This window comes from Aquarana catesbeiana, linkage group LG12, assembly GCF_042186555.1.
Source record: "Aquarana catesbeiana isolate 2022-GZ linkage group LG12, ASM4218655v1, whole genome shotgun sequence".
In the NCBI taxonomy this organism is placed as follows: Eukaryota; Metazoa; Chordata; class Amphibia; order Anura; family Ranidae; genus Aquarana; species Aquarana catesbeiana.
This window is the reverse complement of record NC_133335.1, coordinates 51,339,732-51,353,469: the sequence shown is the minus strand read 5'-3', so window position 1 is coordinate 51,353,469 and position 13,738 is coordinate 51,339,732. Positions and strand designations below refer to the sequence as shown.

At 47.3% G+C, this 13,738-nt stretch overlaps 1 protein-coding gene across 3 annotated transcripts in view; it reads right to left on the bottom strand.

Annotated features, from left to right (window-relative positions):
• SGCA (sarcoglycan alpha) overlaps positions 1–12,915 on the bottom strand; it is a 51,502-nt gene extending 38,587 nt beyond the window's left edge. For all 3 annotated transcript variants that reach the window (XM_073607774.1, XM_073607775.1, XM_073607776.1), the window contains exon 1: positions 12,790–12,915. In XM_073607774.1, coding sequence (XP_073463875.1) covers positions 12,790–12,820 — 31 coding nt within the window. In that variant the 5' untranslated portion in view covers positions 12,821–12,915. The remainder of the gene's footprint in view (positions 1–12,789) is intronic.
• Between the last annotated feature and the right edge of the window lie 823 nt (positions 12,916–13,738).

Below are 13,738 nucleotides of genomic sequence, written 5' to 3'. Positions count from 1 at the left end.
GTTTTTACTCCCATTGACCATCACGGTTGATATATTGTCTACCCCTACTAATACTCAGACATTTTCGATTCCTACTGGCCACAGTCTGGCCCCTAAACTCTGAAGGACAGTAAACTGGCCCTTTGTTCAGAAAGTTTGGAGACCCCTGCTCTAGTGAATTGCTAGCTACGTAAAGCTACATAAGGAAAAGTGGAACCTCTTGTTAGGAGCGTGTAGCGTTCCTGATCCCTCATAGCTGCTGGTAGACATGTGCGGTTCGTTTCATTCCGAATTAATATTCAGACAAATTTTTCGTTATTCAAAGATTTGGATATATAGGAATACCCAAATTACAATATTTTACAGAATGCTCCGAATAACGCAACGAAATTCGTCCAAATTTCGGAAATTCGGACTGAAATTGGAATAAAATTTTACATTGAACTCCAGTCGAATTCTAACACCACATATTGCTGAAATCAAAGACTGCATGTCTTATTAGAGTACTATTTCGAAATAATGCTGTTTTTGTTAAGCCAAAGGTGATTTAAAGAGTCATTGTAATCATTTGATGAAGATTTTTCTTTTGTTTGTTAACTTTGCTTCCCTTGTTGGGGAAAGAGACAGAAAAGCAACAAATGGAGTGTCTCGTAAAACATGTGGTACAACAGTCCCTGAAAGAATAGGGTACAACCCACATGCCAAGCCAGGCTACCACTAGGTCAGGCTCCCCCCCCGTTGGGGATGCTCAAGAGGACCTGTAGCCATCTCAGCCAAGTTATGCATCTCTCAGATCCTCGGATAGTGAGGTGGAGGGTGATGAATTCCTCGGGGGGGCTCTGACCTCACTCTAGTCTCACCCTTGATTAAAGCAATCAAGGAGGCCCTGAAGTGGGAAGAACAAGTGACTCCCCCAGCTAAATAAAGGGAATTCTTCAAGCACCTGGGAAAAGAACACTCCAACTTTCCATTTTTGGCTGAATTGATGAATATCATCTTGGAGGAATAGGGCAAGGTTGACAAGAGAACCTCCCGTCGAGCAAAACCATGAGGCTCTATCCCTTCATTAGTGAGGACTTGAAACACCTGGAAGCCGCTCCTCTAGTTGATGCAGCCGTAATGACACTGGCAAAACAGGTCACTCTTCTTCTAGAAGATGCCGTGTCCTCCAAGGAGGATCTCGGGAGAAGGATTGACAAGGATCTTAAAAGGATCGGGGATGGCAGGAATGGCCTGCAAACCAGCCTCGGCTCTGGCAGCCAGATCCAAGGTAATGGAAGTCTGGGTGGAGAATGGCAACACAGTACCCAGAAGCGCCTTAGAAGAGGTAGCCAGAGGCTCAGCCTTACAGGAGTTGAAGCTGGCTTACGGATCCAGCCTCTAAGCAGGCCTGGTATAGGATTCCAGTCCACTGGCGGGAAGTCGGGGTTTCTCCCCCAAGACAAACGCCTCTTTGGCCAGAAGAGGCCCCAGTCAAGAAGATAGAATAGACTCCTCAGGACACATATGGTCCTTCTCGAACACTCCTCTTCTCAGGTTCGCTCCTACATGGTTACCTCACGCAGAGAAAAAGAAGCAGGTGTTGCTGTCCTAGGTACAGTCGCTGGTGGCTCAAGGGGCCGCAGTGCCTGTGCCCAGGGGCGAAGAATGCCAGGGCATGTACTCGCTCCCTTTTCTCGGTTAAGAAAATGGCTCATGGCACCCGGTATTAGATCTTGCGTTTCTGAACAAGTTCGTCACAATGAGGAGTTCGAAATGGAGACCCTGTCTACAATTCAACGGGCAGTCCAGCTGGGCGATTAGCTAGTCTCCATAGACTTAAAGGATGCCTTCTTTCAGGTGCCCGTGGCAGAGGAGTTCAGCAAATACCTCCAGTTTGCGGTGGGGTGAAAGCATCTCCAGTTCACCTGCCTCCCTTTTGGACTCTCAACCTCACCTTGGGTCTTCTTGGAAGTTCCTCAGGCCATGGTAGTCCTCATCAGTATGCAGGGCATACGCCTGCATCCTTGTTTTGATGACCTTCTCTTACTGGCTCAAGGCAGAGAGCAGCTCCTACATCACAGGGCTCAACTCAGCTCCACGTTTCTAGAGTTTGTCTTGTTACTGAACTTAAAGAGTCACCTACAATCAACGCAATGCTTAGTCTACCTAGGGGCCCAGTTCGACACAGTCGAGAATGCTATCTCCCTGCAGAGTACACCTGGCCATGGCTTCCCCATGGTTAAGGGCTGGTTAATGCCTCAGAATAATAGGCACCATGGTCTTGATGGCCCCATGGTCAAAAGGACCCTGTGTCGGTTACGTCCCTTCCAGAGAGGGTTTCTCCAACAGTGGCCAGATAGATGCTATCAGTGCATTCACAACCTCGGGCATGAGGGACAGCCTCTTCGGGTGGCTACAGTGTAGGAACCTGCTTGGTTGCCACCCAATTGCCTCCGTTTCCTGGGTCAGCGCCACGACTGATGCCAGCAATACAGGATGAGTGGGGGGCTCACTGCGAGTCAGAGATCGCCAGGGCAGATGGAACCTCTGGCCGCACATCCCGGTATCGAACGTCCTGGAACTACAGTCAGCTCCCCATCTCTCTGGGCCTTCTGCCACCTGATAGAGGGAGAACCTGTACTGCTGAGAATGGACAACACCACAGCAGTCTCCTATGTGAAGACACAAGGAGGGACTCAGATCCTTCTCCCTTTTTGGGAAGTGGAGCCGACGATGGCATGGGCTCAGAAGAACCAGGCAGATCTTCCATCCCATATTCAATTGGACAACAACAAGTGGTCTTTCCACGTGGACACATTCAAGTAGATCCTTTCCTTGGGAGTCCATCCCGAAGTCAACTTGTTCGCATCCCCCTGCAGCTTCAAACTCCAGAAGTATTACACGCTGGGCCGTTGCGACCAAGCTCTTGGAGTAGATGCCCTAACAGAATAGTGGAACTTCTGCAGAGCATATGCCTTTCCTTCAATCCCAATCATCCTCAGATTCTTGCAGAGACTCTAAGCGGAAACCATAGAGGTAGTGGCAATAGCACCATGCTGGCCGAACAGGCCCTGGTTTCCCCTGCTAACACAATTCCGCTTTTGGCACCCGATGCCCTTTCCCCTCAGGCAAGACCTCCTGCCCCAGGGGGCAGTCCTGCATCCATGCCCGGCATGTCTACAGCTGTTGGTCTGGTTCTTGAGACGGAGAGGCTGGGAGCCCTCGGTTGTGCATCGGGAGTCATCACCACCCTCATGGGCTCAAGAAGAGCTTGTATGAAAGAGGTCTACGGAAGAATTTGGGCCAAGTTGGTGGAGTCCACATCCTCCACAAGAAGGTCATTCAGGGATCGGGGGGCACAAGAAGCACTGGAATTCCTCAATCGGGCCTAAACCTGTCTGTCAGTCGGCTCCCTTAGAGTCCAAGTGTCGGCCCTATCGTCCTTCTCGGGAGTCTCATGGGTCGGCCACCCTCTTGTCTGGCAATTCTTTAGAGGGGCAGTAAGACTCAGGCCCCAGAGGGGACCAAGATTACCCAAATGGGATCTTCCTCTCGTCCTCGACTTATGAAGTCAGCCGACGTCTATTAGGGATCTCTCTGTCAAAGTCCGCTTTCTTGTGGCTATCACATCAGCCAAGAGAGTTTTGGTATCGGGGCCTTCAGTCACAAAAAGCCATTTCTAACCTTCTTTCTGGACTGGGTAGCACTCATATCCATGCTGGTCTCAAATCCCAAAGTCGCATCGGTCTTCCACGGAAACTAAGAGATCGTTCTTCCTACCTTCAAGGCGCCATAAGCCACTGAGGTTCAGCCCCTAGATGTCGGCAAGACACTAAAGGAGTACCTTCAGGCTGTGGCCTCGTTTAGACGGTCAGATCACCTCCTTATCTTCTTTTCTGGGAAAAACAGGGGAAGACTGGCCTCATCTAGGAAAATTGCTAGGGACGTCTTGACTTCCTGGGAGGCAGCCCGACACGTGGCTCCAGACGTTATCTGCAGGGCGGCCTCGTGGGCCTCCATTAACACCTTCATGACGCATTATTGCGTAGAATCGGCATCTTTATCTCCTGGATGTGTTGGTTTAAGTATCCTGTCGGTTGATGGGGCAAATTAAAGTTTTTGTTGATCGGCAAGCCCACCCATGTGGTTTGGCTAGTTATTTCACACAAGTAGGCTGCCATGGAGTCTGTCAGGAAAATGGAAAATTTCCTATCAAATAATTACTGTAATTTTCCTTTCCTGATGGACTCCATGGCAGACGGAATTCCCACCCATGGATCAAGAGTTGGCTAGTTACTGAACGCAGTCTCTGGCTGTGAGCTCAAATCTATGGGAATAGGGTCCTATAGCATTGGAGAGGAGGCGGGGTAAACCCACACATAGGCTGCCATGGAGTCCATAAGGAAAGGAAAATTATAGTAAGTTTTTGATAGGAAATTTTCCGTTTTTCGTTTCGACCGATTTGAAAGTTTATCGATTTGGACGTTCCAAATGGAAAAAAATCTGTGAATTCAAAGAAAATTTGAGAGTTCCGAATTCGAATTCCGAAACACAAATTGAACAAATCAACCGAATTGAACTTAACAAAATAACTAGATTAACGAATCAAAACAAAATAAAACAAAACAAATTTTTTCATCATGCACATGTCTAGCTGCTGGTTCCAGCATCCTGGTTTTGGCTGAGATTCATTCTCCTTGCCTGTCTGTCCACCTGCAAGGTAATTGATGTAGCCAGTCACTGGGTGGAGCCCAAACCTAATTTAAGCCAGCCAAGCCTGCAGTCTCATGTTTATGATAGCGTGCGTAATACATGCTCAAGCTCCCTGTCTGTCTGTCCTGCTCTGCTGTTGGACTCCCCTGTTTATGACATTGAATCTGATATTGACTATTCTCAACTCTGCCTATATTTTGACTACAGATTGGACCCTGACTACTCTGAACCTTGCCTGTCTTGTACCTGGACTGCCATTGAACCACTCTGTCTACCAACCGCAAGTACCTGTTTGCTTTTCTAATTTCGTGCCTTTCCCAGTGTGGTAGCCAGGCGCTATAGCATTGTGCATAAGTCCTGAGCGCAACTGAGTACCAGTAGGCCTGCTTGCCTTATGGGAAAGGGGCTGCTATAGGTTAAGAACACAGAAGCCTGCTATAGTGCCTGACCACCTGTGTTAGGGGTATGCGTGACACTTCTATGTGACCACTACTCCCTAGTATGTCACACACCTGAACTGGTCAGTCAACATGATGTAGTGTTTGAGGATGGGTGCAAAATTTACCAGGGTTACTTGTGGTCGGCTGCATATTATAAGCTCTGCCATTACAGAAATAGGAGCTAAAAAGGTTAATCCATTGCATTTCAGCAGCTCTCCTGCTTGTATTAGATCAGAGTTCTCCTTTATGCTATTGGACTTTTGTAACATTTCACAGAATATAAGACAATAAAAAAAATCACAGTGTGTGAACATGATAGATGAGAAGCCAATGACAGTGATAACCTCCTGGAGAGTTATAGTATAAGATCTGGCCCTGGATTTGTCCCCTTAGTGTAGTCTGTCTATCATAAGCAATGTTATTCAAGCTGCTGTCACGCAGCTCTATTATGTCTAACAACAGGTTCATGCAGCTCCATTATGTCTACACTCCATTTCTGAAGATGTGCTGGCAATGACCCAACCTAATACATTTTCAAATACACCAAAAAAAAATGCAGCACCAATCAAAGTTTATCAAAGTACAGAACTTCATTGTTACTCCAGAATATATCATGTATATTTTGTTGATGCAGCAGTTTTTTGGTCTCTTTTTTTTTTTTTAAAAAGAACTCCATTCTTTCTTCCATTCTGAACCTTCCATAACACTAGGTACTCCTTCCACAGGCAGGTGTTTACTGAAAAAAAGGTTACAAATTTGGGGGTGTACAGAAATGTGACCAGCAGTGTCGGGACAGGGTCTTTTAGCATCTAAGGTGAAAAAGGACAAAGTGTACCCCCTCCTCATGAGGCTGCAGTTCCATTTTGCAGCCCCTAGCCATTGAACCACCAAAAGAGTCGGCCTCTTCTGCCTGCCCCTTGGCCGAAGGAACTAGCCCAATGCCATTTTTGTCACTCTTCCTTCTCTTAATTTCTCTTTGGCTTCTTCTTCTACCCACACTATGTTACCAAAAGTATTGGGACACCTGCCTTTTACACGCACATGAACATTATTGGCATCCCAGTTCTATATTGTGTTGATCCACCCTTTGCAGCTATAACAGCTTCAACTCTTCTGGAAGGCTGTCCACAAGGTTTAGGAGTGTGTCTATGGGAATGTTTGACTATTCTTCCAGAAGCATTTGTGAGGTCAGGCACTGATGTGGACAAGAAGGCCTGGATCGCAGTCTCTACTCTAATTCATCCCAAAGGTGTTCTCTCGGGTTGAGGTCAGGACTCTGTGCAGGCCAGTCAATTTCCTCCACCCCAAACTCACTTATCCATGTCTTTATGGACCTTGTTTGGGCACTGGTGCGCAGTCATGCTGGAACTGGAAGGGGCCATCCCCAAACTGTTCCCACAAAATTGGGAGCATGAAATTGTCCACAATGTCCTGGTATGCTGATGTCTTAAAAGTTCCCTTCACTGGAACTAAGGGGGCAAGGCCAGCCCCGGAAAAACAACCCCACACCATAATCCCCCCTCCACCAAATGATTTGGACTACTGCACAAAGCAAGGTCCATAAAGACATGGATGAGCGAGGTTGGGGTAGAGGAACCTGACTGGCCTGCACAGAATCCTGACCTCAATCCGAAAGAACACCTTTGGGATGAATTAGAGCGGAGACTGCGAGCCAGGCCTTCTCGTCTTTATCAGTGCCTGACCTCACAAATGTGCTTCTGGAAGAATGGTCAAACATTCCCATAGACACACTCCTAAACCTTGTGGACAGCCTTCCCTGAAGAGTTGAAGCTGTTATAACTGCAAAGGGTGGGCCAATATTGAACCCTGCTGACTAATGCCCTGTACACACGGTCGGATTTTCCAACGGAAAATGTGTGATAGGACCTTGTTATCGGAAATTCCGACCGTGTGTAGGCTCCATCACACATTTTCCATCGGATTTTCCGACACACAAAGTTTGAGAGCAGGCTATAAAATTTTCCAACAACAAAATTTTCCGACAACACAAATCCGACGGACAAAGTGCCACGCATGCTCAGAATAAATAAAGAGATGAAAGCTATTGGCTACTGCCCGGTTTATAGTCCCGACCTACGTGTTTTACGTCACCGCGTTCAGAATGATCGGATTTTCCAACAACTTTGTGTGACCGTGTGTATGGAAGACAAGTTTGAGCCAACATCCATCGGAAAAAATCCTAGGATTTTGTTGTCGGAATGTCCGAACAAAGTCCGACCGTGTGTACGGGGCATAAGACTGGGATGCCAATAAAGTTCATGTGCGTGTAAAGGCAGGTGTCCCAATACTATTGGTAATATACAGTGCCTTGAAAAAGTATTCATACCCCTTGACATTTTCCACATTTTATTATGTTACAACCAAAAATTTAAATGTATTTTATTGGGATTTTATGTGATAGACCAACACAAAGTGGCACATTATTGTGAAGTGGAAGGAAAATGATAAACGGTTTTCAAATTTTTTTACAAATAAATATCTGAAATTGTGGTGTGCATTTGTATTCAGCCCCCTTTACTCTGATACCCCTAACTAAAATCTAGTGGAACCAATTGCCTTCAGAAGTCCCCTGATTAGTAAAAAAGAGTCCATCTGTGTTTAATTTAATCTCAGTATAAATACAGCTGTTTTGTAAAGCCCTTAGAGGTTTGTTAGAGAACATTAGTGAACAAACAGCATCATAAAGGCCAAGGAACACACCAGACAGGTCAGGGATAAAGTTGTGGAGAAGTTTAAAGCAGGGTTAGGTTATAAAAAAATATCCAAGCTTTAAACATCTCTAGGAGCACTGTTCAATCCATCATCTGAAAATGGAAAGAGTATGGCACAACTGCAAACCTACCAAGACATGGCCGTCCAGCTAAACTGACAGGCCGGGCAAGGAGAGCATTAATCAGAGAAGGAGCCAAGAGGCCCATGGTAACTCTGGAGGAGCTGCAGAGATCCACAGCTCAGGTGAGAGAATCTGTCCACAGGACAACTATTAGTCGTGTACTCCACAAATCTGGGCTTTATGGAAGAGTGGCACGAGGAAAGCCATTGTTGAAAGAAAGCCATAAGAAGTTCCTTGTGCAGTTTGCAAGAAACCATGTGGAGGACACAGCAAACATGTGGAAGAAGGTGCTCTGGTCAGATGGGACCAAAATTAAACTTTTCGTCCTGAAAGCAAAACGCTATGTGTGGCGGAAAACTAACACTGTAGATCACCCTGAACACACCATCCCCACCTTGAAGCATGGTGGTGGCAGCATCATGTTGTGGGGATGCTTTTCTTCAGCAGGGACAGGGAAGCTGGTCAGAGTTGATGGGAAGATGGATGGAGCCAAATACAGGGCAATTCTAGAAGAAAACCTGTTAGAGCCTCAAAAGTTTTGAGACTGGGGCAGAGGTCCACCTTCCAGCAGGACAACGACCCTAAACATACAGCCAGAGCTACAATGGAATGGTTTAGATCAAAGCATATTCATATGATAGAATGGCCCAGTCAAAGTCCAGACCTAAATCCAATTGAGAATCTGTGGCAAGACTTGAAAATTGCTGTTCACAGATGCTCTCCATCCAATCTGAGAGAGATTGAGCTATTTTGCAAAGAAGAGTGGGCAAAAATTTCATTCTTTAGATGTGCAAAGCTGGTAGAGACATCCCCAAAAAGACTTGCAGCTGTAATTGCAGCGAAAGGTAGTTCTACAAAGTATTGACTCAGGGGGGCTGAATACAAATGTACACCACACTTTTCACATATTTATTTATATAAAATGTTGAAAACCATTTATTATTTTCCTTCCACTTCACAATTATGTGCCACTTTGTGTTGGTCTATCACATAAAATCCCAATGAAATACATTTACGTTTTTGGTTGTAACATGAAAAAATGTGGAAAATGTCAAGGGGCATTAATACTTTTTCAAGGCACTGTATATTACCAAAAGTATTGGGACGCCTGCCTTTACACGCACATGAACTTTATTGGCATCCCAGTCTTAGTCCGTAGGGTTCAATATTAGCCCACCCTTTGCGGCTAGGTGGCATATGTAACATGACAAAATGTGGAAAATTTCAAGGGGTGTGAATACTTTTTCAAGGCACTGTAGTGTATCTTTCCCTTCTCTCTCTCTTTCTCTCCAACTCTCACCAATCCATTTGGCTAGGATTAGGAAAAGAAAGCCCTATGTACTCTGACACACAAGGCTTTGGACTCCTCTTCTGCTAAATCAGGAGGCACCAGTGCTGTCAAAAACAAGATCTGTAACCCCGGGCCCCCTGCGGCCTCTGGGGCCCTTGTGCAGCTGCACTTACCCCACCAACAGATCTTCAACTGGAATGTGCTAGAGATGACTCAGACAGCAGCTGATTGGGTGATGTGTACACACATTTACATCTGTTAACTTTTTCTATCTATACCCCTGTAACATATGCAGAGAAGCCTGAAGTCCACCAGCCACATTAAAACAAAAGCATGACTTTCTACACGTAGATCACATTTATAATTGATCTAGACCAAAAAAAGGTTCTCCTACAGATACTTATAAATATACTCACCCACCCACACACACTGCCATGTATTTATATCTCTAAAATATATATATATATCAGAACTGTCATTTCTCAGACACAGGGGGTAGAAACTACTGAAATACAGAATGGGAGGCAGGAGAGAAAGGGGAAGAAAGGGGGGGGGGGGATAACCAGAAAGTAAAATATGGAGAGGGGGAAGAAACAGGAAGAAAAGAGGGGGGTGAAGAAAAGAGGGGGTTGAAGAAAAGGGGGGGTGAAGAAAGGGGGGATAGTGGGAGAGCGGCGAGAGGAAAAAGAGGGGAGAAGAAAAAGAGAGAGGGAGACACAAAGAGAGGGGAGACGAAAAAGAGAGAGAGAGAGTGGAGGAGGAAAAATTTTAAGGGAAAGAGAGTGAAGAGGAAGGAAGAGATAAAGAGGATAAGGCGAGGAGGAAGAGAGAGTGTGGGGAAAGAGAGAAAATAAGAGAATGGGGAGATGGGAAAGAGAGAGGGGACAGAGAAACAAAGAAGGAAGGGAGAAGAAAGAGAGAGAGTGAGGAAGAGGGGTGAGAGAAAAAAGGGGAAAGGGGAGGAAATGAAAGAGAGGGAGAGTGAGGGAGGGTAGAAGAGAAGAAACAGGGGGGGGAGTGGGGGAGATGGGAAAGAGATGGAAAGGGTGAGAAAGAAAGTAGGGGAAGAAAGGAAAGAGAGAGCGAGAGGAAAGGGGAAAGAGATACGTAGGGAGAGGTGAAAGGGGGAGAGAAAGAGTGGGCGATAGGGGAAAAAGGAAGAAAGGGGGGGGGGGTAGAGAAAATGACAGAGATTGGGGGAATGGTAAAAGATGGAGGGGGAGAAAAAGTGAGGGGAAAGAGAAAGAAAGAGTGAGGGAGAGGGGAAAGAGAAAGAGGTGGGGAAGTGCCAGAGAGAGAGTGGGGGAGAAGGGAAAGGTAAAGTGAGGAGGGGGGGGGAGTGAGGGAGAGAGATGAGAGAAAGAAAGGGGGGGAGAGAGAAAGAGAGAGAGAGAGAGAGAGAGAGAGAGAGAGAGAGAGAGAGAGAGATGGGGGAGAAGGGAAAGGTAGAGGGAGGAAGAGTGGGAAAGGGGGGGGGGGTGAGGGAGATGGATAGATGGATAAGACAAAGAAAGGGGAGGGAATGAGAGAGAGAGAGAGAGAGAGAGAGAGAGAGAGTAGGGGAGAGGGGAAAGAGAAAGAAAAAGGGGGGTGCCAGAGAGAGAGAGTGGGGGAGAAGGGAAAGGTAAAGTGAGGAGGGGGGAGTGACAAAGAGAGATAAGAGAAAGGGGGGGGGGAGAGAAAGAGTGAGCGAGTAGGGGAGAGGGGAAAGATAGAGGGAGGAAGAGGAGGAAGGGGGGGGGGTGAGGGATAGGGGAAAGAGAAAGAAAGGGGGGGGGCGGAAAGGGGAAAGATAGGGGGGGAGAGAGGAGGGGAAAAGAGAGTGAGAGAAGAGGGGGAAAAGGGGGAGAGAGAGAGAGAGAGAGAGAAGGAAAAGAGAGAGGGGGGGGAGAGAGAGCGAGAGAGAGAGAGAGAAGAGGGGAAAGAGGAGAAAGAAAGTGAGAGGAAAAAGAGAGAGAGAGGAAAGGTGAAGATAGAGAGAGTAGGAACATGGAGAGAAACAGAGGGGGGGGGACAGAAACAGTGGGGACAGAGATGAGAAAGAGAGAGAGAGAGAGAGAGATAGAGGGGGGGAGTGAGAGGGGGGAGTGAGAAAGAGAGAGGGGGGAGGGGGAGAGAGAGAGGGGGGAGAGAGAGAGAGAGAGGGGGGAGAGGAGAGAGAGGGGGGGAGAGGAGAGAGGGGGAGAGGAGAGAGAGAGAGAGGGGGGGGAGAGGGGGGGAGAGAGGAGAGAGAGAGAGGGGGGGGAGAGGGGGAGAAAGAGAGAGAGAGAGAGAGAGAGAGGGGGGGGGGGAGAAAAGAGAGAGAGAGAGATAGAGGGGGAAGAGAAAAGAGAGAGAGAGAGAGATAGAGGGGGAAGAGAAAAGAGAGAGGAGAGAGCAAAACAAAGGGGTGGAGTGGGGACAGGATAAGAGAGAGCGAAGGGGAGAGGAGAAAGAGATAGAGAGAGGGGAATAGAAAAGAGAGAGGAGTGAGACAGAAAAAGGAAGAGGTGAACAGAACATGAACTGAAGGAAAAGAGAGAGTTTGAGAGAAGGAGATAAAGGAAGGTATGGAGCTGGAGCTGTTGCTTATAGAAATCAATAAGACTTTTTTTCATTTCCCCGTTAAATGAAAGCTTAGGTCTAATTAAGAGCTCTGGGCAACAACACCAAACTCATTTTTCAATCTAAAGTTTTCATAAGTCAACCAAAAATAAGAGGGATATAAAGAGATTTGAAAAAAGAAGAGAGAGGAAAAAAGAGAAAGGGATAGATCTAGAGAGAGCGAGGGAGGGAGATAGAGAGAGAGGGTAGAGGAAGAGGAGAGATTGTGAAAGGTAAAGTTAAAGACAGACAAGATAAGAATAGTACATATCACCAGACAAGGAGACACACAGGGTGGGGTAGGAGCCCCCATACACACATTGCAGGGTGAAGGGACACACAGGGTGGGGTAGGAGCCCCCATACACACATTGCAGGGTGAAGGGACACACAGGGTGGGGTAGGAGCCCCCATACACACATTGCAGGATGAAGGGACACACAGGGTGGGGTAGGAGCCCCCTACACACATTGCAGGGCGAAGGGACACACAGGGTGGGGTAGGAGCCCCCATACACACATTGCAGGGTGAAGGGACACACAGGGTGGGGTAGGAGCCCCCTACACACATTGCAGGGTGAGGGGACACACAGGGTGGGGTAGGAGCCCCCATACACACATTGCAGGATGAAGGGACACACAGGGTGGGGTAGGAGCCCCCTACACACATTGCAGGGTGAAGGGACACACAGGGTGGGGTAGGAGCCCCCTACACACATTGCAGGATGAAGGGACACACAGGGTGGGGTAGGAGCCCCCTACACACATTGCAGGGCGAAGGGACACACAGGGTGGGGTAGGAGCCCCCTACACACATTGCAGGGTGAAGGGACACACAGGGTGGGGTAGGAGCCCCCTACACACATTGCAGGGTGAAGGGACACACAGGGTGGGGTAGGAGCCCCCTACACACAAACAGATACAAACACTCAGTATAGCCGTCCCATGCCTGTTATTAGAGCCACTCTCTCAGATGCCATATTTGCTGTGACTGCGGAGGGGATGGAAAGGGCAGAGTGACAATGGCAGCTGGGGAGGGGAGGAGAGAGCTAGACGCTGGTGACACAGTGACAGTGGCATGCCAGCTTCTAACTGCAATGTTATTAACGTACTGCTTCCCCCCCAAAGTGTACCTGTCACCTACACAAGTTCAGCAGGATTACTTTGGTCTATTTTGCAGAAATGACACCAAGTTCAGTCATTGCACCCAGCAGAGCGGAGACTTATGGATTTTATAGATTTAGAGCTAGAAGTTATAGAGGCAAACTACAGATGGACATTATCGAACTCTATTTTGTTTAGTAAGAACATTGAAAAAACTTTTATTGCCATCTGTGTCTCTACTGGCAGGGTATCCTTACTTCCTGTTGTGTCACCTGCACGGGAAGTGGTGGAAAAGTGTTAAGGGAGGTCAGATGAGGTCATCCCTCTGCTCACTCTGTTCTGTTCTCCTGGCTGTACCTGTTCACTGCATCAATGCCTGATTGGCTCCTAGCCCTGTCCTCCCTTCTCCCGGTCTGAGCATTGCCAAATAAAGTACAGAAAGCTGCTATCGAGACAGATTCAGGCAATACGTGAAGTTAACATGTTTTAAATGTTCGTTAAATGCACAGCCATTCACTGGGAAGATTAGTGTGCTGCTGTTCCTTCTCCCCTAGCTGATGCAACTGAGAACAGAGGGAATGTGTTCACTTATAATCTATATACAAATGTTTTGCCTTTCATTTCTATATCGAACTAAATGTGTTGTTTTACCCATTGTTTACAATCACTAAGTTTCCCCTGAACAGTCTGCATTGATAATAGGGGCAGGATTTCGCCAGTGATGGGTGAAGGTCGGGGTGAACAAGTAGGGGTCCTTGTGTCACATATACTCTTCAATAGTCTAGACCCGGGGT